The following is a 26535-nucleotide window of genomic DNA, read 5'->3' on the forward strand; positions in this document are numbered from 1 at the left end:
GGCTGAGCTCAAATCCAAAAGGATGAGAATGTTGAGAAGACCAGAGTCGGCTCCGATTAGAAGATCATTAGTCACTTTAAGTAAAGAAGTTTCTGTACTGTGACATGAGTGAAAACCAGATTTAAATCTCTCCTACATGTTATTATTAACGAGGTGTGAATGATAAATAAACACTTCTAAATAAAAAGAACCCTTATAAATTGATTCATTTATTTACTGATTATTCTTTCTGTGCCCCTATTTACCTCAGATGACAGATCTCCTAAGATTTTGACTAAAAGCCATATTTTTGACTGAGAAAACATAATCCTACCACTTTTACTTACCACTGGTGTTTGATGAGGTTCCTTTGCTGGAATGGAGCATTTTCTTTATTCCAAACATGATGCTGCTAATTTAAAGCAAATAACCCGCTAATTATAACACATTTGTGAATATCTTAACTTTAATAACAAAGTATAAAGTAGTATTGCTTCTGATAAAACCTCAGAGGCTTTAAACCTTTATTAGGAGTGTATTTACTCCGCGATCTGTGGTAAATGAACATGTGTAACACTTACTGGCATTGTGAGAGCGGAAAAACTGCACCTTTACTTCTTAGAGCGGAAATTAAATGTAGGTGTTAATAATAACACCTTCGACAATTTTACATGAGATATCCTGTGGCATTTACAGAGGATATCATAATTGTCTGCAGTGCAGTTAACTGTTTCACAAAAACTCCTGTGTATTCTTGCAATCTTGAATTGTATTCTTGAATTGATTTACCACCTTTACAAATATTTGCAAAGCTGATTTTCCTCAAATATTTGGAACATTTATCTTCAGTTGCTGAAAATGTGTTAGGCTTTAAGGGAAGTACATTAAAACATAGATGAGATCTAGACAAAGCAGTTTATTTTACTTTTAAACGACAGACTTTAAAAAAACATCCACTATGCACTTACTATCAAAAATAAGGGAAATCTGAAAGAAAAGACTTTAATTATAGTTAGACAGCAGAACAACAACGAGGAGGGTTGAATTCAAATGCTCAAAGTATAGATATACAGTAGTTGCTGATTTCCACTTTCTGAGAATCCTCAGAAAAATGGACCTGAAGAAGGAGCTGCTGATTATCTTCTACTGCTGCTCCCTTGAAAGTGTGCTGACATACTGCATCTCTGTATGGTTCTCTACCTGCACCACGGCACACAAAAAGGCACTTCAGAAGGTCATTAATATGGCCCAAAAAATCATTGGGCATCCTCTTCCGTCCCTGAAGGACCTGTAAAGTACTCGCTGTCTCAAGAGGGCACGCAGTATCCCACGGGACTGTACACACCCAGGACACCAGGTGTTTAAGCTGCTGCCGTCTGGCAGGAGATTCAGGCTGCTGAGGTCCTGGACAAACAGACTCAAGGATAGCTTTACAACAGGGCAATAGCCCTAATCAATGCTAACAGCGGACCTGATTGGCCACCTCCCTGGACTTGTTTGGGGGGGTAACAACAATGACAATAATAATACTTATATTTATTAAAAAAAAAACAAGGTGCAATAAAAATTAATGTGCATTAATAACAGTGTGCAATATACATACATTTATTCTTCATTTTATTACTAAGTTAAGTTACTGTGTCGTGTCGTGTTGTATGTAGTGCCGACGTGGGACAGTTTTCCAATTTGATTGTATTATTGTACTATGTATGACTGTGCAATGACAATAAAGAGTTATCTGATCTTATCTTAAATATATATATATGATATGATGTAACCACGGAGACAGGGTCAGTCATGTTAGCTAGCAGTGACTGTTTACAACAGTGAATGGGATGATTGTGTGCACAGCCTTCACACACCGCACAGGGTAAAGACATTACTCGTTCAATTTTGTTTTTCCTTTCTTTCTGTTATTTACGTTCTGTTGGCCGTCACCTCAGGTTCACCATTACAGCCTACAAATGTACACCGTCTAAATATTAACACATTTGAAAGATAAAGTTGTTTACAAACATTCATGTCTCAAAAATAAGCACAGCTGTTCATGTTTGTCATTGTAGTTTTATTTGTAAGAAAATTAACTTCATATTGTGTACCCAATCAAAGAACATTTGATAAGTCTGTTATATTCCTGTGCCCTATGTGAACTGGAATACATATATATCCTGACGATTATAGTTGAGCAAAATTCAGTTAAATCTTGAAACAGTAGATACGGCATAGTCAAAAGTGGATACCTCCTGTTTGCATTCTATCATATTAAAAAAGAAACTACAGCACACTCCATGTGATTTTGCATCCACTTCCAAATTGTAGTCAAGCAGCCGAGTCTCAGAAATAGGTAACAGAAATGTCTCTAATGTAGACCTGTACAGTTTAGTGTAAGCATTAAAAGACCATAAAGGAAACACTAACATTTATGTCAAACTAATTTAAATAAAAAATGAACAGGCACTTCATAGATGTTAAAAGAAAGGAACTAAAAACAACACTTTTAAAACAGTATTGTGGGGTGTAGTTGGTCATCGAAATAGAAAACAGAACTGAAAATTTTCTAAAAACAAACATTAGCATGCACTAACAGTTATCTTTGGAGGAAGGTGTGGGTCTCCCATGACAAGATAAAAACAATTATCTGGGATACATAAATTTCATCATGTATGCATATATCTCTATCAATTAAATCTGGCCTGAGGTCTGTTATTTTTTTTAATTCAGTTATTTCTCTCAGAAATGTTGGCTCTAAATTATGAATGTGTTAAGCTTAAACTGTCACTGGTCAGTGCAAATGGCTCACTGTGTCATAGGAACCTTTAAATTAAATCCAATAAACCTGATATCTAGTGTCAAATAATATCAAAGGTGAAAAAGCTAAAAAGCTGTTTACGGTCAGAATCTTTAAAAACTGTTAAAAAACGGGGAAAAAAACTGTAAAGCATCTCATGGATATGTGAGGAATGGGATATGACAACAGATGTCTGGTCTTACATCAATAAACTATAAATACAAGGAGATATTTATATTTTATTATATTTGTATTATAGTTTATGGCTGATAGATATTGAATTTACTAAATAGCTGGATGAGCATGAAAAATATGTCCAGAATTTAGAGTTGGTTGTCGAGAAAATAGCTTTTAACCAGTTCCTCCTTTACTGGATGGCTTCTCAGTAAAGGAGTCCAGTAAACTTTACGGTTCTGCTTTTATTCACCAGGAACTAGGGAAGCCTTTCAGTGCCTCCAGCCTCCACAGTTTTCCAGTTCGATCATTTTGATGTTCTCATCCTGTGGATAACAACATACATGGATGCAGGTTTATTGTTAACTTTTGTAAGGTGTATTTATTTAACATATCCAGCTCCAGCCCCACTGTGATTGTGAACTGGATAAGCACTTAAGAAAATGTGTGAATAAATGGACATACATCAGCTTACTATATTTATCCAAACAGACTGGACCAATAATGCTTCACTGAATTAGAGATTTTAATAATCTCGTCAATGTAAAAATGTCTCATGCTGATATACCTGCAAACCTGACAAAACTGTTTTTCAGACTACATGTACGGGGCGCCGTTAGTAAAGTGAAACATGCTGAAATTAACGGCAACATTTTTCCACATTTAGCTCTAAATCTAAATGTTAAATGTTAAATCTAAATGTTACAGGAAACTGAATATTTAGCTAACATTTAGCAAATTTAGTCTCCATTTCACAATCGCATGTCGCTGGACATGCTGGTAGGCAATCTAACATTTAGATTTAAATATAATATTTTGATTTAACATTTAGATTTAACATTTAAAATTGTGTTTTAAATGTAAAAAGTTACAAATATTTTACTAAATGTTGTAAAACATGACTTGAAAAAAACATGTTTTTGTAAGGTTTTGAGCTAAATGTAGAAAAATGTTGCAGTTAATGTCAGCATGTTTCACTTTACAAACGGCGCCCCATATATATGTAGCTGTCCTCCTATGTCAGCTAACACATTGACATTTATGTCACAATTCTGCATTTGTCTGTCTGGGTTCCTATTTTTAGAATTCTTACTTACTGGAGTTCCCCCATGAATGAAATCAGTTCTTCGGGTGACTCAGCAGTCCCACAGTGATAACTGAAACGTCTGAATGATGAAACTGCCAGATACTGTCCTGGAGAATGTTTAACAAATACAAGACTGCTATATAAATGATGATTACATTAAAAGCAAATATTAAGTATTGCTGCTCACCTTTGTTTCTGATAATGTCACTTTTAAAAAATCTTATCCCATCAGCTCTCATGGGTGAAGTTTGGCTTTGAGGGCCGGGGAAGAGAAAAAGCTTTTGAGGACCTTTTGATTTCCAATCCAGTTCTACGTTAAAGGATTAAAGATAAAGCAACAGTACTTCTCTTTGCTCTTCTGAAATCTGTGTTAAACAACAACAAACATAAATTAGTCACAAAAACACAGTGTAGAAGGTAACTAGAGGATTAACACACCATCATCAGCCATGATGCTAAATTTGCATCTTCAGAACTCTCCTTGACATCTTCAACCTGTTTACAACAGAGAAAAGTCCCACATTAAATGTAACTTGACTGAAATCCTGATTATAAATGTTCAGCAAACACACACAGTCAGAGAGGTACTGTTTAAAGTTTAGAGTTAACTTAAGTCACTGATCATTTATGGTATTACAGAGTCTCACAGTCTTTGCATGATGTAAACGTTATTGTAGGTTTCTAGCTGACTCTCACGTGTGCCAGCAGGAAAGAGGCTCAATAAACCTGCATCCTGAGGTTTCTCATGCATGATTGAAGGAGCCAGACTTTGTTCAGACAGCTAGGATTGTATTTTTACACTGACCCTGGGTCAGCATGAGTATCATACAGTTTAAATGAAGCACAGGAACTAGCACATATTTATTATAGATGCATTGAAGCTAATTGGAAAATTTACTGTGAATCTGTGGCAGCGATGAATCATTTTACTGGTAACTTTATTAACTAGTAACTTAATTAGTCATGACAGAAGCTAATTTTTCTGTCCTAACATTGTTTAAACAGTAACTGCTTTACTACAATATAAGGTAACGTTTACACCGTAACGCTAAGCTAGCACCTTAAAGATGGTAAAACACGTAATAATAGGTATGTCCCAATTCATAGGTCGAAGGACCCGGCCTTTGCGGTCTGCACGGGCCGGGTCCTTCGAAGACCGAGAAGGCTGGAAGTGCGAGGCTGTGAAATGGGACAGTCGAGCCTTCAGATTTGCGTCACCAGCTGTCTAGGTGGAGTCAGCCATCTGCTCCTTGCTCACTAATATATAACAGGACACTGGAGTAAATACGCAACCATCTCACACTTCTGTTTAATCAGTTTTCTGTTTGATGTTTATTCAGCTGTGTGAAAACTATAACTATAACCACCTATCAAGCTGGTGGGTAACAGACGTCTCAGAAAATGTCAGAGCACTTTTGCAAATATGTGATGTCTTAATAAATCGAACAGATATTTGAAGTTTACACAGCTACATTCTCGCCTGAAAATATGCTAAAAGTGTATTTTGTGACCCAGAAACAGTAATAGGAGTAATATTGAAACTAAGTAGCTGCCGCCATTGTTGGAGACTGGAATTTGCTGGGCTGCGCTATGAATTCGGGGATAGGTTGGGCCACGAAGGATACACTCGACCCATCCTTCAAATTCAGGGAAATGAAGGACGCATTTGTCAGCCGCATTTGGAGGAATCTTTAAAATGGGACAGCCTTCGTCGCCTGGCTGTGACATAATTGGCCTTCGAATGATGCGGCCCATGAATTGGGACATACCTTTTATCTACAAATGCATCTCAAAGCTGTCTGTGAAGGTTCTCCGTCATCGAGGTCATAAATGGTTTTAATTGCAGCTACTGTTGTGTGCAAAATTGCCGAATCTCCATAATAAATTTGTCTAAAAGCCATAGTTTTATCAAGAGTGAGTCTTTTTGACTGGGAAAAACATAATCCTGCCACTTTTACTTATCCCAGATGTCTGATGAGGTTCCTTTGCTGGAATGGAGCATTTTCTTTATTCTAAACATGATGCTGCTAATTTAAAGCAAATGACCTGCTAATTACAATACATTTGAAAATATCTCGACTTTAATGACAAAGTATAAAGTAGTATTGCTTCTGATAACAACCTCAGAGGCTTTAAACCTTTAGGGGTGCATTTACTTTGCTATCTGTGGTAAACGAACGTCTGTGTAACGTATACACCCATTGTGAGAGCGGAAAAACTGCGCGTTCACTTCTTAGAGAGGAAAATAAATATAGGTGTTACCATAATTTTACATGAGATATCCTGTGGCATTTTAGAATAGAATTGTCATGATCCTGGGTCCTTTTGACCCAGCGTTTTGTGTTTTCTATTAGTGTGATGTCATTGGACATGTCACAAGTACAAGGCAACGAAATGCAGTCAGAGAATATCATAATCGTCTACATTACGGTTCTTTCACAAAAACTGCTGTGTATTCTTGCAATCTTAAATTGTATTCTTGAATTGATTTACCACCTTTACAAATATTTGCAAAGCTGATTTTCCTCAAATATTTGCAACATTTAATTCAATTGCTGGAAATGTGTTGTACATCAAAAACAAAAATGAGATCTGGACAAAACAGTTTATTTTACTGAAAAATAAATAAAAAGACAGACTTTAAAAAAAAAAAAAGAAAAAAGCATCAACTATGCACTTACTAACAAAAATAAGGGAAATCTGAATAAAAAGCCTTTAATTATAGTTAGACAGCAGAACAACAACGAGGAGGCTTGAATTCAAATGCTCAAAGTATAGATATACAGTATATACAACATAATCAAAACCGACCTTTACTTTCAGCGTGTGTACATACATCAGCAGTGAAGCATGCAGCATCATATCCTGTTTGTTCTTCACACATTCAAGCTGCAAACCTCCGATGCATGACACCATGCAACTACATCACAAATGCAATAACTCGTCTTTTAAGTATTTTTTAAGTATTATTTTTGCTTTTTAGTAAAAAGCAACATTTTTGTGTTTCTTACACAAGTCTCAGATGAGTCTCAGATGATGCGTACTCCTCATGTTCATCGGCACATTTCAAGTATCCGTGACTGAAGTTCGGTTAGAGGTGTACAGACTAGTGACAGCTTGGCGAGCTTGTTGGAGTAGCTGTCTGAGCTGAGAACAAATATCTTCACTTACATGCAGGTAAACTAGAGGATTGAGCGCACTGTTCAGACACACAAGGCCACGGCTTATCTGATGACCAATATAGACTCCATTAGACCATTTATGACATGTCCCCTTGATTACGCTTAGTCTTGACAAGAGGTTGAGATTTTTTAATATATGATAGGGGATGTAACAAACAGAGAACAGAAGAATCAAGATGAATAACAACTTTAAGCTTCTTTGTTTCAGTACTTCATCAATGTTATCATTGTGGCAGAGAACAGCAATCATATGTCCATAGCAGCTGAGGGTGATGAACAGGGGGATGCAAAATCCAGTGAGTGTCCATCCCAAACTGTATTTCAGGTAATCTTTAACATACTCGTTAGAGGTGGTATCAAAACACTTCTTAGTATGGTTTATGGATGATTTGGGGACGAACATGTCTGGAAGACTTTGAACACTCACCAACAGCCAGACCATGACTGAGATAGTCACAGAATGAGTCACAGTTATTCTCCCCATCATCCTCATTGGATGGACAATAGCCAAGTACCTGTACACACTGATACAGGTGAGAAATCCAATACTGCCGTATAAATTCAGGTTGAAGCAGAATCTTGTTGTCTTGCAAAAGGCTTCTCCAAAGATCCACTGATCACCCTTGAAGTGGTACACCATCAGAAAAGGGAGTGTGAGCAAATACAAAATGTCTGCAAGTCCAAGGTTGAAAACGAAGACAGAGACATTCCCCAGTTTCTCCCATTTCTGCAGCACTGACCTCAATCCCAGTCCGTTAGCCACCATGCCAGTGATGAATACTAAAATGTAGACAGGTGGCAGGAATTTTCCTGTAAAGTCAAAGCTGATGCAAGAAGACTTGTTCATTGTGTCCTTGATAGCAGTCGGTACAATTCCTCCTCCTCGTGTGAGAGTGAGAGCCTTCACTGCACAGATCAAAGCACACACACATTTATACACTTCCTGAGTTGCGTCTGTGGGCTATGAGACAACCGACTCACCTCTTTCACTGAAAACAGGAAAATGTAACCATGCAGAAGTGGCAGTTTTCACACGTTTATACACTCTGTTGTTTGCTCTCATCCTGACAAAGCCATATAAGAAGTGAAAAGTGAAATAAGTTCAGCTCTAGTTTTTAGCCTATGCTTCCACAGTCTGAATCTGTGGGTTTTCAACATTTATCTTATGCCTGTTCTACAGTGTGGTTCTGTCCTGCCTATTTAGCAACAATGAGACTGCTATGCAATAGAAAACAACAACACAATTAGCTAGTAAAAGAGGTTTCCAAACTTAAATTAACAAACCAGAAAATCATTTGCGTGGAAGTTACTCTAACACATACTGCCCATATTGATACTGTTGCAGCCTTACCCCAATGGTAGCAGGTTCCCCCAGTAGCACACTGCTCCCCCATCTCCTTTGGGACCTTTGCGTAGCACTGTGGGCAGACCTACAAAGCAGAGAGAGGTCCACAGTGTACCCACAGTATAGCATGCATTTCCACATTTGAAGCCAGTATCAAGGGTCCAGTGGGTGATCTATTTGGGCCACACAGTGCAGGGCCCACATGTACTCCATGGTACATTACAGCCACCAGTTGTTAGGAAGTGTGGACCAGAAAGTTACCTACGCTTTTTAAAAATATACTTTTGTCACTTTCTTGTTTACAAGGTGTCCCCACACGTGTCACCCTTCAGGAGGCCCTGGAGCTGGCTACAGAGAGAGAGTTACTGTGTGCTGGGGCTGCTAAACCCCTGACTGAGCTGACCGGGCCACCGCAGACGGGGGCTACAGGTGGGACTGCGCCGGGCGCCGCTGAACCCACATGGGTGGAGGGATTGACCCAATTGGTGAGAGCTCTCACGCTGCATGGGGAATGTATAGGAATTTCTTTCACTTATGTATTAATCACGTTATTGTAATGCCTTGGTGCCACTGGATTTTAACATGTCTGACACTCATACTTAAGACAAATGGTAGGGGGTGTAGTAAGGATGTTGGGGGAAAACAGGAACTCCAGAGGACCAGTCTTTTGTCTCTTCGAGGACTCTGGGAAGTAGCAAGAGAGTGTGAAACAGCTGTGTACTGCCTTTTGTTCCTGGAGAAGGTATTTAACTGAGAGCCATGCTAGGCTCAGTGAGTCTCTGCTGACCGTCTGTCCCGCGGACATGCAGGGGCTCCATCAAGCTTGGTTGTCTGTTGTCTTTGTGTGTTTGGATTAAAGAATGTTAGCTACCGCTCACCGCTCGTCTGCAGGCTTTATTTAAGTGGAAAACTTCCACAACAGGAACAAAGAGCAAGAAGGGGGCCGAGGGTCTGCTGAGGATGGCCACCTAGCCCGAGACTGTCCCCACACCCGCGGGGATCAGGGAAACGGCATGGGGTCTGCATAACCAGGACAATGCAGGACCCTGGGGCTGTGTCCCGACCTCCTGTTCCTGGAAGAACAACCCAGCTCAGGGCCCACGGGGGTGCACAGCACCCCTGCAGGGCTGTGGATGGACAGATGGAGCGCCTTGTTTTGTTGGGCAGGACTTGGGTTGGCAGCTGCTGATATGCTCCATTAGTTGTGAATGGACTATGCTGCTCAGCCCTGGTGGGTACTGGGTCCAGGTGAGTTTCAGCTGTGAGGGGGGTGTGGGAGAAGAACTGCAATGGACTGACTGCTAGCGAGCAAGGCTTGCTCTGGCAGCTGCTGCTGGACTTCAAGGACTACTTCTCCTTCTCAGAGGATCATATGGGCCACACTGACCTTATTCAACATGACATCGATACTGGAGATGAACAGCCCGTTCGGATAAGGCCTAGACACCTCCCCCTGGCCAGACAGGCTGCAGCGGACAGGGCTCTGCAAGAGATGCAGCGTGCTGGACTCATTGAACCATCCACCAGCCCCTGGGCCTCCCTGGTTGTTATGGTTCCAAAGAAAGTGAAGGATGACTGGTGGTTCTGCGTAGATTACCGGTCTTTGAATAAGGTGACAAAGTAGGACCCATATCCTCTACCGTGTATAGATGAGACCCTTGACACTGTGGCGGGATCCTCATGGTTCTCCTACCTAGACCTACGCAGTGGGTACTGGCAGGTACCCCTTGCACCAGATGCCAGACCAAAGACTGCATTTATTACCAGCGGAGGCTTCTGGCACTTTAAAGTTCTTCCTTTTGGCCTCTGCAATGCCCCTGCCATGTTTGAGAGACTCATGGATAAGGTGCTCACTTGAATTCCCCGCTGCCATGAGGTTATGCAGACCCCATGTTGTTTCCCTGCAGGAGAATGCGTGGTGTACCTGGATGACATCTTGGTCCATGGTGCTTATTTCCACACTGCCCTTGGGGCCCCCAGACGGGTCCTGGAGAGGGTATTGGCAGCAGGGTTAAAACTCAACCCAAAGAAATGCTGCTTAATGCGACGTGAGGTCACGTTCCTGGGCCACCAACTGGAGGCCGGGGGGGTTGGCACCATGGATGATAAGATCCAAGCTGTGAAGGACTGGCCCACCCCAATATCTGTGCAGGAGTTAAAGAGCTTACAGGGCTTGGCATTGTACTACAGACGGTTTGTAAGGGGTTTCTCCTGCATAGCCGCGCCACTGTTCCACCTGCTCCAAAAGGATGTGACCTTCCAGTGGACAGCAGGCTGCCAGGGAGCTTTCACCTCACTGCAGGAAGCCGTAGTGGGGGGCCCAGTGCTCTCTGCGCCTGTCCTTTTCCCCGCACAGAAAGGGGAAACCGCTATATCCTCACAGCTATGGACTATTTCACAAAGTGGCCAGAGGCATACAGTTTACCTGACCAAGAGGCCGAGAAGATTGTGGATGCTCTGGTGGAGGGGATGTTCAGCAGATTTGGGGTGCCTGAAGTAATCCACATGGACCAGGGCAGGAACTTTGAGTCCCGTGTGTTTGCAGCCATGTGCGAGAAACTAGGCTCCCATAAGACCCGTACAACACCCCTCCACCCACAGAGTGATGGTCTCGTTGAGAGATTTAACCGTACACTGGCAGAGCAACTGGCGCTAGTGACGGCTAAACATCAACGTGACTGGGACACTCATGTTCCCCTGGTCCTTATGGCATATCATTCAAGACTCCACTTCGTGCTCCCCTGCCCTCTTGATGTTGGCCAGGGAAATCCGGACTCCAGCGGAGATGATGATGGGCCGACCCCCCGATGCTGATGGGGATCAATCAGGTCCTGACTATGCGAGGAAGCTCCAGGATTGCATGGAATCAGCTCATGACTTTGCTAGGAGGAAACTGATGAGTGCGGGGGTGCGGCAGAAGAGGAACTACGACGTCCATTCCAGAGGCCGACATTTTGACATCGGGGAACTGGTCTGGGTGTACAACCCCTATAGGAAAAAGGGTAGATGCCCTAAGCTGGACAGTGACTGGGTTGGACCCTGTAAGGTTCTGGAACGCCTGTGGGAAGTGGTGTATAGGGTACAACTGCCCCCAAGGGGACGGAGGGTCGCCCTGCACCGGGACAGACTGGCCCCCTATTGGGGCGCGGCCACTTCACTGGGATAACAGGGTGGGCCACGGACAGACCTGGACTCCACCCCTACAGACTCCACCACCGGCCAGTCAATCAGATCATCTACCAATGACAGAGAGTCTGGAGGAGAGCATGTGTGTGGTTGGCTGAGAGTGTTTGGGGGGCGGGTGTTAGAGAATGTTGTTGTGGGTGTGTGCGGAAAAAAGGAGCGAGAGTCGGGGAGGGGGGGTTGTTTTGATTCTGGAGACCGCGTTTTTCCCTGTCGTTTCGGTGTTGGCTGCGGCCCACAGTAGCCTTTGTTACTATTCTTAATAAATACCAGTAACCGGAACACCGATCGTGTCTGTCTTCTGTCGGAGGGACGCTACAATATAATTGGACTTTTAATAGAGTTCACGTTCACTTTTTTCATTTCAGAATGTATCTTTATATTCAGCTGCTCATGAACCCACAACATCCTTATATCCACCACTGTAGATTTCTAAGCATACTAGGTATTTTTAAGTGAGACTGAAAAAACCCCTTAAAGGAACAATAAAGAAATATAACACATTAAGCCAGTATCATAATAAGAGTTATTAAAAGTTAAATTTATCCACAAAGCTGCAAAATGATTTTCTTGTTGATATTAGTGTATATTTTGGTGTGCTACAAGCAAGTTTTAACAGCTCATCAGCAGCAGAAAGTCATGACAGATGAAGTGACATAATTAAAAGCTACAGTTTGAACAATGTAACTATTTATACAAACATAATAACCACAAAAAGCACAAAATCCAGTGGGAGTAAAAATACAGGGCATACTTTAAAAAAATCACTGTACATGAGACACCTCTTTACAGTTATTTACATCAGAATAATAAATGAAAGTGCAATGTAATCCCATTATGCCACACACACACACACACACACACACACACACACACACATACAAAAAGTTCAAAAGTTAAAAGCTGCATTGCTCACGTCAGAGAATATCTAGAAATTGTCATTACAAAAGTTGTAATCGTTCTGTGGATTATGTCTTTAACAAATACATATTTCTACATCACTGAAAGTTGAATTTATAGACACAAGTTACAAGTTAGAAATAAAAAAATCAGTCTTTAAAAGTATGTTCATGACCAGTTGACATCGTGGTCCACTGTCTTTAAGTTGTAATATAGATTTTAGGTGACATGCTTCTCTTTTTACAGGCCAGATTTCAACAATATTGGGTGAGTTTAATTTGATCCATTTTCCCAAAACTGAATTATAGTATATCTACGTAGTGTTTAACTTTAGCCTAAAGATTTGGGAAAAGTCAAGATGTTTTCAGTGATTTTAAAATATTACTTTTGATATCCACGGCGAAACATTATTGGGAATCACTGTACTGAACAATTCTGGGAGGAAAAAAGAAACCAAATCAGTGCACATCTGAAAGTTATTTGTAAAAGTATTTCTAGAACTTACTTTGTGAGTTCTATTCTATTGACTCTCAGATGAAGTCACAAACTGGCAGAAGGATGCTTTTCAGAAGTTGTGAGCTGTAAATAAGTGCAGACATATTCATCCAAAATCACAGTTTTCTAAAATAATAATATTCTCTTTCAGTGTCCATTCGTTGTTTACGTCAATCCACCTGGGGATACTTTTATTGTGAAGCCATTGAAACATTCACTGAAGTCTATATTTTTAGTGAGTCCGTGCTCTTACACACTGATCAGGGTCTGTATCCCCACAGAGCAGGATTTGTAAAAGGTGCATAGGGGCAGTTATTATGACAGGCGCATGACTGGATCATCATTACAGCTCGTTGCAGCAGTCTGCCACTGGGACATCGGAAGGTCACATCAGCAGTGCTGGTTTGGTAAGGTGTGCAGCATCGCGAGTCAGTGCACTGACCACAGTAACGGACTCGGTAGGCACGAGTGCTGTAGCAGCCCTGGTGAACTAGCCGAATGGGTCCCGGTGACGTGTAGCTGGCCTTGCAATTTCCTTTCTGTCCCCACTGAAACAACAGTGAGAAGAAGAAAAAGCAGGTAATCAGTGTAATGATTCAGTAAGGCTAAAGATTCAAGATGTTTAGGTAGACTTCATGGCAATATGATTTTTTTAATATATTTTATCTGCACATCACATAGGCCTACAAAGCCTCTAAAAAATCTCTAGAGCCTCAAAGCCTCTAAAATTAATTGATGGTAAAAACAGTGGTTAAAAAAAAGGTCAGTGAAAGGTTGTAGTTCACTTAGTTAACGAGTATAAACATTGACTGCAGATTTACAGGAAGGCCGACTCCACTCTGCTGCATGAAAGTGGGACCCACAGTTTTTCAGTGACTAGTGGGAACTACTTCATGAAGTCACTTTTAGTACTTTTAACACTGAAATGTTTAATTTTTTTAATGTAGTCTGGGTTTAGAGCAGGGGTGGGCAACTCCAGGCCTCGAGGACCGGTGTCCCTGCAGGTTTTAGATGTGTCCTCGAACCAACACAGCTGATTTAAATGGCTAAATTAGCTCCTGCAGTTCTCCAGAGGCCTGGTAACGAACTAATCATGTGATTCAGGTGTGCTGACCCAGGGTGAGATCTAAAACCTCGAGGCCTGGAATTGCCCACCCCTGGTTTAGAGGAACCCCTCCTCCATCTGATTGATGAAATCTGTTTTAGTATCGTTCTGTGTCAAAAGGCAGACGAGAGAAACGAAACAAAAAGTAGAATTGTTCTGTCACTGCTTCATTGTGGTGTCTAACTAAACAGATTCTTATCATTGTTTTCGTAGTTGCCTTAAAATGTCTTTTTACCTTTTGTGATATTGTGTTAAAAATGATGACATGTCTCTGCATACTTTGTGTGACCCGGTGAACTTTCTCGTTACAGTTTTGAAAGAAGCAATACGTGAACCTGAAAGTAAGTGTAAATGTACACATTTACAGGATGTGGGTTTTGTTAGCGCTCACCATGGGCTTCCTTGGGGCCGGCTGGAAAGTGTGGCAAGGTCGCACCTTACACAGGCGAGTTTCTATTTGCAGTCTGCATGCAGGATTCTGGTTAGAAACCCGTGTGGAGACCCCCGCCCCACAGCTCTGGGAACAGGCACTCCACTGGGTGCTCTGCTCTACACAAGAGGGGGCAGGTGAAAACTTGTTGTTTTGAAGGTGAAGCCTCTGCAAAGATGGCCATAACTGATCCGGTTTCATTGCTGGGTGGGGAGGGAAACCAAACAAACCAATGAGTACAATAAGAGGAAAATTCATGTCCAAAGTTCATGTTGCGTTAAGTAGACAAATGTGATTCTAGTCTTTGTGAAAATTTAGCACTTATTAAACTTCTTAATGAAAGTTTAAACTAATCAATAAATTTATGAGACTCAAGAGGAGCTTCTTCTACACAGATGCCGTTCTTCATGTGCCCTGATGGGCTGTTTTTCATTTTACTTTGGGCAACTTTTTTTTTCCATTTATAGCAAGTGTATTATAATGAGCAGCTTTTTCCTTTACGGTAGTCAATTATCACATGATACTGCTCAGCCAACCAAATCATTTAGCACGGGGAAAACACAGCTCCCTGAGTAGACGTGATGCAGAACAGGAAACTGAGAGTAGAAGGGGTAAAGCAGAGATGATTTATATGTAGAATGTAGTTAAGAAGAAAAAACAGAAGGGGGGACTCAAACTACACCTTTCATTATTTTTAAATCAGTTTATTTGAAGACAACTTTATCAAAAGCTCTTTTTCATTATTGAATGCAAACCTTATTATGCTTGAAATTAGCAAAGAACTTTTTAGTATTATATTATTATTAGAATAAAATAATAGTAAAGATTGTTGAAATGCTGTTGAATTGTATTTTCTTTTGTTTGACAGTTCCTCACTATATACTGGCATCGATACAACTGTATACTGCATACTTCAAAATATATTGCATTTACTTAGAGTGTGGGACTTTATGATGTTGTGGACCCTTGTTTGAGGAAATTTTCTCAGTGGACCTCCTTAAATTTCAATTGAATATCTCTGCTCTTGCTGAAGTGATTAATCACTGTGGGATCCTGCGTTGAGGTGGCCTATTGCTAACTACCTGAGCTGCTGAGCTACACAAATACTGGAAATGCATCAAACCTTTAGATCAAAGTCTAAATGCACCAAAACTAAAACAACAACAATCTGAGACTGCATCATTTCATCAATGCTGAAGATTCCCTGCCTACCATACAGGAATTTAGTCCTGAAACCAGGATATCTAGATGCAAATGAGTTTGGCATGTTTTAGGGAAAATGAAAACCATCTCTCTAAGTTTTTATTTAAATTTGTGTCAAATCTTGCCAACTGCAATAATCCTTCCAACTCTAAAAGTTACTTTTAAGTTCGGCAAATCCCCACGTTTGCCAAAACGTTCATGGAGATCTTTTCATAACTTCTGAATAATCACGCTACCAAACAAACAACTACCAGTGCAGAACTGTTCACAATCTGAGCAGCTGACTCCTCTCATTACCTCAGTACTTACATATTTATGGTGAACAGCCTGCTTATATAGCTTCCTCTTAACCCAGCTTCCCAACAGAGTTTGAAAACCTTTATTTTAAAGTAAAGTAAAATAGATCCTGTTTGGACTTTTTCACCTCTCTGGTTCTTTTTTTGCTCACATCAAATTTTAAAGCTACATTTAGTGCATTTTTGTGCAAATAAAAGCCACAAAACTAACATGTAGAAGTCATAATAACCGGCTAGGTTTTGTATCGAAGAACAAAATGTTCCTTTGCTGTTCTCATAACTTAGTTTGAGTCAGACAGTGTTTGGAATTCCAGATGTTTTCAGACTGGCTTCATTTCCCTAACACCCATCTCATGTGCTCACACACTCCCCCTTTAATGAAGTAATGAGGTCTTGACATGGCTTCATATATTTAATTGTCACACAGCTTTGGTTGTTGTTATGAAACTGGGAAGCATGGTGACTGAGGGGAAAAAAGGATGTTTTCACCAAGAAAAATGTGGTTTATATTTGGATTTGGGGAGTTTTCCTTTGGCTTGACACACCCCGTTTAATGCACAAATACTCCAGTAAAAACTTCCAGACATGACCGCCAGTAACAGAGCTCATAAAAAGGAATGAAGGATTATATTACATATGGATTGATCATCAGTGAGGAGCAACTAAGACTCATATGCTACACGAGCATACGTTTGGCACTAGAATCCAGACACTGGAAAATATGTTATAGACATCCAGCTCTGATGTCAGGAAAATTTAAAGGAATCATTAAACATGTCAGGCTAGCTCTTTTCCCCACCTGTAAAACATCAAAATACATCTGTATCATTACCTGTAATTGCATCCTGAATGACCGTGTTTTCAAGGTTTTCACACACCCATTCCTTGCAGCATTTCCCAGGTAGTCGGATGTGTTGTGGGTTGGGACAGTCTGGAGTGGGGAGACGAGCATTCAGTGGACAAACTGGCACGCAGGTCACCCCGCCCCCCCTGCAGCGGCAGTAAGTGTCACAGGAGGGCTGGAACGACTGCCCCTCCTGGTAAAAGATCCCATTGACCTCACAGCCCAGATCCTTCTGACCTGTTAGAAACACAGACGTTGTCTTTGCTTATCCATTGATGTGGGAAACTTAATCAGGAAATGGACATATTAAGTTAGGTGGAAGAAGCAAAAGAAAACAAGAGAGAGGTGAGGACACAGGAGCTGCTGTCCCTGCAAGTGCTTGCATCACTTTATGGAAAAGCAAGTCTCTTCAGTAAGACACTGTTAAGTTGTTTTTCAGTGTTGTCTCTGCAATTTATCATGCTCATGGGTAATCATTACAGAAAATGTGTCAACAGCAGTCCTGAATCCACTCAGCTAAGCAGACTCTAACATTAAGTGTCAGTCTGTGTGTCCCAGTCATGCAAACTGGCTGAGGCTCTATCTACTCCCTCCCTATGTGTCCTCCACCCTTATAACCTAACCACACAGACATGGGCCTGGTTGTTTGCTTGTTAGAAGTGACACTCACTGACACACTCCCCAGGTAACCCAGGGAAGCTGGCGCTGTAGTCGCACTGAAGCCCTCGCAGGTTGTCACAGGGAAACATCTCAGTACAGGACTCGCCTAGTTGCCGGGCACACACCTGGCAACACCGGCAGCCATCCAGCACCAGGGGTACTCCTGTGGGGCACTGAGGGACAGGATTGGGGCAAAGGCATGGCCTGTCACACAACTGGCACAGCACCTGGAGGAGCAAGAAAAATAAGTTAGAAGGTACGACAAAACGACAAAACCTGAAAAGATGAGAGAAAATCATCATAAATCAGTCTTCGGATGCTGAGATCATTTCAGTACCAAAATTATTACTCTCATTCGTTATGAAAAGAAGCAACGAAAATATTATAAGCATTCTCAGAAGCTGAATCGGTATCCAACGCAGTAAAGCACTGCTTCCAATTACATGTGTCTGAAGGAGCCAAAACACAGGCGAGGTCTGGCCAAGTCCACTTTCACTTTACAAGAGAAGCCTTCAAGGTTTTACAACAAAGTTACTGTAAAGAAATACAGTCAACAACTTTTCTAATACATAACTGCAAAAAAACACAGGTGGGACTTCTTATTAATATTTTACATCATATTCAAGGGAAAAAATGTAGTCCGCCCTTTAATGTTGTAAGAGTTTTCTGTCTCTATTTGTGATGTTACCATAACACTGAATGTCTACAGTCGGCTAGACAAAACGAGGAAGTTGATGACAAGTAAACTGTGATTTCACTTCAATTTATGGCATCAACCAAAAAAGACATTAACAACTAGGTAAAAATAAAAATATTAACAACAGTCTTGCTTGTCTAATACATCACCTTTTCTTGATGGATGACTTTAATCATCTCATCTTTGTTTCAAATCATTGTAATAAAATCAATGCAATCGTCTTTCTTTCAGAAAACATTAACAAATACTCGAAAAAGGAAATGTGTTGATCAATGAAGGAAGAAAACAAACAATTCAGCATTACATAGCTACAGTACTCTCTGATAAAAGTCTAATTCAGAATCGATTACTGTAAATAAGCTGGAGGAGGCCTCACCTGTGTAGTCACACACAGCAGTACAGCCAAAGCAATCACACAGTCACACAGTTGTCGGTCCATGGGGGCTTGTGTTGCTGATGGAGCTCGGTCTGTCTCAGTGAACTGTGTGACGGTGTGGTGTGACCAGTGCAGCTGTTTGCTAACTGCTCCTTCTTGCGCCGCCTGACATTTATAAAGTCTGGACGCTGATGTCACGGGCTGACTACTGTGTAAACAGCCACTGGACTAGTATCAAATGTTTTACATTCCTCCTCCCTGCTGCCCATTTCCACTTCCATACACACACTCTTTTTCCTCTCCTCCCTCTCTTTCCAGTCTTGCGGGGTTCTAAGTTTGCACAGCTTCACATAAGCTAAGGAGAGAAAAATACATTAGCAAGGTTGTCAACAAGTCAAACAACTTCCAGGGCTTTAGTGGTAACAATTCTGATTTAAGTGGAGAAGAATTTATGTAGCTTACGTTTACATAATCTGCTGGTCAGTCAGATATAGTTCATCTTTTCAAAGAATGAATACAGAGCAGATATTTTCACGGTTTTTCATTCCCATGTCCTTCAAATGCTTGTGAAACCCAAATATGTTGAGGGGTCAGACTTAAAAGAGACTTAATCCTTCTCTTAGCTGTGGTTTCCATGGTGTAAAGGTGGCATGTCTGAGGTTTGCATGAATTTGAATCATTGTGATCTCTTGAATGGGAACCTGAAGGCAAAAAGCAGAAAGAAAAGTGAGGCAGATGAGACAAATTCAGTTTAGCTTGAATACGAAGTACATGAAGTACTAACCAGGAATTTGAAACGTGAGGCTTATTTGAAATCACTATGATGGTGTTGTTCTTAAACATCATAATTAAAGTCAGGACAGGACCATCACTACAAGCATGTTAATGTGATGTAATACCTTTGTGACCTGTGGAAAAACACAGCAGCTGGAAAGCTTTTTGGCAGAAACACTTTAAATCCAAAAACCTTTGTGATGTCTAGTGAGGTGATATAAAGAGCAACAAAGTTAGTGTAAGAGTCAGAATGTGGTGGATAAACAATTCCATTTCATTTGGGAAACTGGACTTTGTGTCAAACCAAAAGGTCAGCGGTGATTTTTGTTGACTTCCTCTTTTTCAATATTATTTTCATTTTCAGGGGCAGTTTTGTTATGTTCAAGCAAACATATCCCATTTTAACAAGCATTTTAACAAATCACAAATGTGTTGGAAAGTCAACATCACGCTCACTCACACCCAACCCAAAGCTTTAAGACTAGTTTTAGATGAAGTATTTTTCATCATTTACAAAGCTGTGACATCACAACAACAATCTGGTCAGATTCACCTGTGAGACTTGAGCAGTTTTAAGTCTGATGTTCCAGGAAAGACACCAACATGGTCATAAGACTGTAACAAATGAATGAATATGGAATTGCAAAAAAAAAAAAAAAAAACCTGCAGTGAGCCAATATTCAGAAATACCCGTTTTAGAAAACACAGCCTCTCAGCAGAAATAAATATGTTTACAGCCTAACACAAAAAGTCACTTTGCATTTTAGCTGCACAGCTCAGGTCGAGTGGTTTAGAGATAAAGAAGAAGATACACTAGGCCAGGGGTCTCGAACTCCAGGCCTCGAGGGCCAGTGTCCTGCAGGTTTTAGCTCTCACCCTGGGTCAAGACACCTGAATCAAATGATTAGTTCATTACTAAGCCTCTGGAGAACTTCAAGACATGTTGAGGAGGTCATTTAGCCATTTAAATCAGCTGTGTTGGATCGAGGACACATCTAAAAACTGCAGGACACCGGCCTGGAGTTCGTGACCCCTGCACTAGGCAAAGGATGTTGACTACGGAGCTGTTAAGCAGGAGGAAAAGGGGAAGACCCCAAAGAAGGTTTATAAAATTCAGGAGGCTATGCAGAGGATTAGATAGAGCTGGAGGCAGATGATCCATCATGGTGACCTCTAAAGTGAAGCTGTATCACAGGGTAAGCCCTTTAACACCCTTGCTAACTCTAAACCAGGGGTGGGCAACTCCAGGCCTTGTGGGCTGGTGTCCCTGCAGGTTTTAGATGTGTCCTTGATCCAACACAGCTGATTTAAATGGCTAAATTAGCTCCTCAATGGTCGTGTCCAAATTCATGGGCTGCATCCTCCTGAGGACCCGGCCTTCGCAGTCTACGTGGGCCGGGTCCTCAGGAGGTCGGGTAGGCCGGAAGTAAACGGCTATGGAATTGGACGGTCTAGCCTTCTCGATCTACTCCCGCCCTTAATTCAGAGTATTTCCGGTTGTCAGCGCCACGGCACGAAAATCGAAAATGGACCCCGAAATCTTTCTCCGTTTTTTGTGTTCAGCTGGTGGGGTGACAGACGTCACCGAAAACGTCGAAGCACTTTTGCAAATATGTCATATCTTGACAAACCGAGCAGATATTTGAAGTTTACACACCCACATTCTCGCCTGAAAATATGTTTAAAGTTTATTTTGTGGCCCAGAAAGATTAATAAGAGTAATTTTAAAACTTAGTCGCGGCCGCCATTGCCGGAAACTGGAGCTTGGCTGGGCCGCGCTATGAATTCTGGGATATGGTGGGCCAAGAAGGACACACCCGACCCATCCTTCAAATTCGGGGAAAAGGAGGACGCATTTGTCGGCTGCATTCGGAGGAGTCTACAAATTTGGACAGCCTTCGGCGCGTCGCTGTGACGTAATCGGTCTACAAATGCGGCCTCAGGAGGATGCAGCCCATGAATTTGGACACGACCAATATGTCCTAAAGTTCTCCGGAGGCCTGGTAACGAACTAATCATGTGATTCAGGTGTGTTGACCCAAGGTGAGATCTAAAACCTGCAGGACACCGGCCCTCGAGGCCTGGAAATGCCCACCCCTGTTCTAAACGGTACTATCCTTCACAAAATAAACATCAACATTTCTGATAAGACTTGGACCACGAACTCATTAGGAACCTTCCAGATATCTGTACACCAAGATTTTATTTTGAAACTGGAAGTTTTGCCCCTGTCAACCATTAGAAAGAATCCAGTTTTAAGACACTTCCCCATTAATTAGAGCTATAACTTGTGTTACAATTCACTCTGAGAGGACATGAGCAAGCAAAACCCCCAAGTTACTGGTTAGACATGATTCATAACCACAATCTTTACATCATGATGGCAGCAAAAGTAAAATCAGAAGATTACCAAAGCAATTAAAAAACTGTTTAGTAACCAAGTTGGTTTCAGTTTTTTTTCTCCGATCCTTCCGCGCCAGTGTGGTGATATTTCCCTGGATAAGCAGAGGCTTTGACCTGTTTCTACAGCAACGTTAAGAACATATCTTACAAAAGTGAAATTTTTTCCACTATTATATACACAAATTATAACAATTATTCATGTTGTGGCCACATTTGTAAAAATATAGCAAAAAGATTGCAGACAGTCATCAATAGAAAGTAATTCATCATTATAAAAGAATTCAGTCTAAGGTAAACTAGGAACAGATGACTAAGATTCAACAGTAACCATTTCTCACATGCCTGGATGGTTATGCTAGATGAAAATCAGTGATTCATCAGGAAGAAATCGCTATGTGTGCCAAATTTCATTAGCATGTTGAAATGTTACGTCTGAATCAAGAAGTTTTGTTTTCATTCTAGAAATAAATATAATTTGCTTTTATAGCACTGTTACACAAAATATAACAACGACACAGTCAAAGCCACAGCGTCCCTTGACCTAAACAAAAATACTCAAGACATTGACTTAAATAGAAAGCAAGCCTTTCATTAGAAAACAATTCAGTCAGAGGAACACTAGGAATGGATTCCTAAGTTTCAACATCAGCCTTTTCTCACATTATATGGGTGGGCAAGAAAGACATCCAGTCATAACTTATAAATAAAAGGAGACAGACAGAAAGATAGAGAAGAGGAAAGAATGTGTGTAGCTTACAGGTGGACTCCAGGTGGCCTGCCAGTATGAACATACTGCTGGGGTTCGAACTGAGCTTTCTCTGAAACTATGCTTTCCTGGCCGCTACCATGTGTTTTCCATGCCCTCCAAAAATGACCGAACCTGGAAGGATTGCATTGTAATAGCCGCTAGCACCACTGTAACATGCAGCAAGTTTAAGCAACTACTCCAAAGATCTCAGATAAAAGTAGAGGTTTTCTTCAGTGAGTCCCACATACTGAGAGAGTATAATAAGTTATTGTGGATATTAAAGCCATAAACATATGTATAAAAAGTAGAGGAAAAATATGAGGTTTAAGCTGAATATGGGCAGCAAGTTCACAGACTGTCGGTCAAGCTTCATTATTCTTGTTCTTTGATCAAACATGTATGAAAGGGATGTAGTCAGCCAGTATCAGACACAGTGAAATCATATCTGCCAATTTAAACTGAGACTAGCAAAAAAGGCTCAACACATTTTTCCAAAGCCTACAGATGTTGGAAATGTCCCAGACAGTGAAGTATCACTCTCAATCGCAGTGAACTCCTTTGAAGAAACCCCCAAATCCAAATCCTGCACAATAACCCCCATTCAGTTTGGGCGAATATTGTTTTGGTATGTGACGGTATGCAGGAAAGTCTTTTGGATTCCTTGTTGATTTATGAATGCAAAACCTACAGGGCAAAGTAATGAAAATATTATTTGTCCTATAAATGTTACTAAAGAATTCATTGATCTGTGTGCTGAAAGAAAGCCCGGTCACTCTACCAAATCTGTCACTGTGAACCAGAAATGTCTAACACATGTTCAGGGAGAGTTGTCCAACAACCCCAAAATTCCTCAGCGTGCAAGTAAAACAAAATACAAGGCAGGTTTAGTCTGTGGTGCAGATACTCTGTGCTGATACTCTGACATTGCAAAGTTCTTTAATCATATTTACACGTGTGAAAATCAAATGGGCATGATTTGTCTGAAATCAGACAGTACGCTGCACTCAGTAAGGTTAAAAAGCGCTTCGACATTGTTCTTTTTTTATTCTTACTTGAAAATTAATCAATTTAAATATCTGATTGGCAGCTGAATATTGTTTTTCCATGTAGACGACACATCACAGAACCTGTTACACGTGTTTATTCCCATTAAATAACTAAATTAACAGCTCAGAAAACGTGTGGTGGAAACGGTTTGTTTGCTCTCTGAACAAATGTATGCTTTGTTTTGTTTCTTTGTTTCTTTAAAACACAGCATTCAGCATCACGAAATATAATAACATGTGTATATGTTAATATCACGTTTTAAAATGAATAAATGTGTATGTAAATAAACTGCACACTGAATTTGTTCTTCTTCCAAAAATACGTTTTTGTAGCATCAACAGTTGACCGAGACAATATTTAGCTCTGCCAGTTTGTGGGTTTGGGTGGTGCCAACTAGCTGCCTGTGGCTGATTTAAGTGTCTCAGAATAAACATGGTTTGTGCTGTAAAAGCCCTGAATAATACTAAAATCTTCTCCCAGAACAACATTTGACACGTATTCAATGAAATGCAGAGCACTTCAATCGGTGTCTAAGGTTTTGGCTCTTAGAGTCACTGAAAGTTTGCACTGGCAGGTTTGTCTCTGCCACATCTGCAGGTACTCTTTGAACAAGGTGGGCAAATCAGCCTTGAGTGCTGGAACTTCCACAAATAGCGAAAACATCCGACTTGCTGTCTAGTCATGGTTGACTTTACTAAGCTATACTGAGTCATTATTCCAGGATCGCCACCACACCCTGCAGAGGTCACAGACCGAGCAGTCCTCCATCCAAAACAAAATAAAACCTCAAACAACCTTTTCTGTTATGTCTGATTCCCTCGGCTCTGGTGCACCTCCCCTTAGATTGTCAATAACGCCGTCTTTCAGTGATGCTGAAAGACGTCTGAACACATTTCTAATTTACTGAATGAAAACTCAAGGATGTAGAGCAGGGGCTCATGAAATATACAGTTGTCAAAAACATCTTTCTAATATGTTTGTTCAGAAGATGCTGGTTTATTTCAGCAAATTCCTTTTTTTCTGGTGTATGGTTCATTAATAGTTTTTTAGGTGAAGATGTGTGTGCTCTCTTTCTATCACATAAAAAAAGAAAGTGTACTTTATTGATCCCCGTGGGGAAATTCCTCTCTGCATTTAACCCATTCACTCAGTGAAGCAGTGGGCAGCCATTGGGTGCCCAGGGAGCAGTGTGTAGGGACGGTACCTTGCTCAGGGGTACCTCAGGGTAGCTGTTCAGGGGAATCAAACCCCCGACCTTCCGATCATGGGGCCACCACTCTACCTACTGAGCTATCCCTACCCCAAACTATGGGTGAATGAAATACACAGTCCTGATTTCTTTCCTAGTTGTACTTCCAGACCACATAAGTTGTTCCCACCAGCCACGACTGCCTAACTGGTACAAATCTCGGAAGCAGACAAAAAGTGCAGCTTAAAAAAAATACTTTCATAAAATTTTCAATACGAAGAAAACAGACAAGATGAAGGGGTGAACATTTAAACGGATGTAAAATGTTCCCAAATATTTATTGAAGGGAAGCGCAATAAAAGTGCTTTCACCCCTCAAGTCCATGTGTTTCCTCTGAAATACCTTCTGCAGAGGAAGTGCCACAGGTGCAGTGCACAGCTATTACATGATGTAATGTACAACTTAGATTGAATAAAGAGGTCTACATCTATCCAAAATAAGCAACTGAGACATGATTTAATTCTGCCAAGACACTTAGCCAGACACTAAATAGAGTAATTACCAAAGTTCCACACACCAGTATCTAAAAATGTCCTAAGACAGAACTGAAAACCACAAAATGAAAACCATACCAGTGAGAAAGAATTTTGATGTATGATTTAACATGATAATATGATAAATTCAGTCCAGATGTCAGGAGGCACCGTAGGACACAGATGCACAATTATAGTCAGTACTCCTCCAACATGAATTTCTCATGCTGCTGGTTTTGCTTAAAATTATACCTGAATTCCAGGCATTCCAGCACAATGTGTGAAAGTCGAACAGAGTTGCCACAGGAACGCTCGTAGCAGGCGATAAGGACATCGTCAGGTCCTAAGGTCACTTCCTGACGTACGCGGGGCCGAGGTCACTGCCGTGTCCACAGCGGAAAAAGGAAAGCACAGCTCGTCTAGACACACATCCACACCCACTCATCATGACTGCTTCACTGCGTGGGTAGAGGTGGAAACAACTGTCTGTGCAATGACAAATCACAGCTCTGCACAGCTCCATGTGTCAGTTCCTCGTGAAATTATAATGCTCCATGTTAAGTAATATAATGGCAGGAATCACGTGTAGACTCTGGGCTATCCCTACTCTGGAAAAACTGGTGGCCAGTAGGGAAATATTTCTACTATTGGATGGATTTCTGTTACATTTCTGCACATGTTCAAGATTTTATTGAATTCACCCAAGCAGTTTTACTCATATATCCAAACATTTGCCAGGTACATTTTTCAGGATTCTGAATTTTTCTCTAATAGGACCATAAGACTGACCTTAAATTAAACAACCAGTATGCCCTCAAAGCTCACCTGGTTGAGCAAGCAACCCATAAGAATAAAAGTATGAAACTAGGCAGAGAAAGCATGGGAGAAACTCTATGCATGTCAGGGTTGAAGTCTGTCAAATAAATTGAGAAAAGCAAAGAACAGGTGGACACAGACACACGCCTTGATCGGTTAGAGAGATTAAAGTGATGTCTAAAACTAATGCGTGGGTTCCCTAAAATTATTTGTACCTTCTTTCATGTTCCTTTCAAGATGACCCACCAGCTTCCCATCAACCACAGCTCTGTACTCTGTGA

At 41.0% G+C, this 26535-nt stretch overlaps 2 protein-coding genes across 2 annotated transcripts; both read right to left on the reverse strand.

Annotated features, from left to right (window-relative positions):
* Positions 1 to 6625: 6625 nt before the first annotated feature.
* Positions 6626 to 8105, reverse strand: LOC102776982 (P2Y purinoceptor 1). Its single transcript, XM_035909210.2, has one exon. It carries the CDS (start codon positions 8055 to 8057, stop codon positions 7095 to 7097), a length of 963 nt encoding a protein of 320 aa, XP_035765103.1. The 5' UTR covers positions 8058 to 8105; the 3' UTR covers positions 6626 to 7094.
* A 4025-nt stretch (positions 8106 to 12130) lies between these two features.
* ccn5 (cellular communication network factor 5) lies at positions 12131 to 19830 on the reverse strand. Its single transcript, XM_087834065.1, has 5 exons — positions 18745 to 19830; positions 17682 to 17898; positions 17000 to 17248; positions 14630 to 14871; positions 12131 to 13681 (listed from the first exon to the last, which is right to left on the reverse strand). The coding sequence occupies exons 1-5, from the start codon at positions 18805 to 18807 to the stop codon at positions 13394 to 13396; spliced, it is 1059 nt and encodes a 352-aa protein (XP_087690191.1). The 5' UTR covers positions 18808 to 19830; the 3' UTR covers positions 12131 to 13393.
* Positions 19831 to 26535: the final 6705 nt, after the last annotated feature.

This window comes from Neolamprologus brichardi, chromosome 20 (genome assembly GCF_056152115.1).
Source record: "Neolamprologus brichardi isolate AB-2024 chromosome 20, ASM5615211v1, whole genome shotgun sequence".
Classification (NCBI taxonomy): Eukaryota; Metazoa; Chordata; class Actinopteri; order Cichliformes; family Cichlidae; genus Neolamprologus; species Neolamprologus brichardi.

Excerpts from the sequence above, each read along its gene's own strand:
- LOC102776982 (XM_035909210.2), bottom strand. The coding sequence starts at position 8,057 with ATGAACAAGTCTTCTTGCATCAGCTTTGACTTTACAGGAAAATTCCTG.
- ccn5 (XM_087834065.1), bottom strand. The coding sequence starts at position 18,807 with ATGGACCGACAACTGTGTGACTGTGTGATTGCTTTGGCTGTACTGCTG. Across the intron at positions 17,899-18,744 it reads TGCTGTGTGTGACTACACAG|GTGCTGTGCCAGTTGTGTGA; the intron begins GTGAGGCCTCCT and ends TTGCTCCTCCAG. Across the intron at positions 17,249-17,681 it reads GTTACCTGGGGAGTGTGTCA|GTCAGAAGGATCTGGGCTGT; the intron begins GTGAGTGTCACT and ends TGTTTCTAACAG.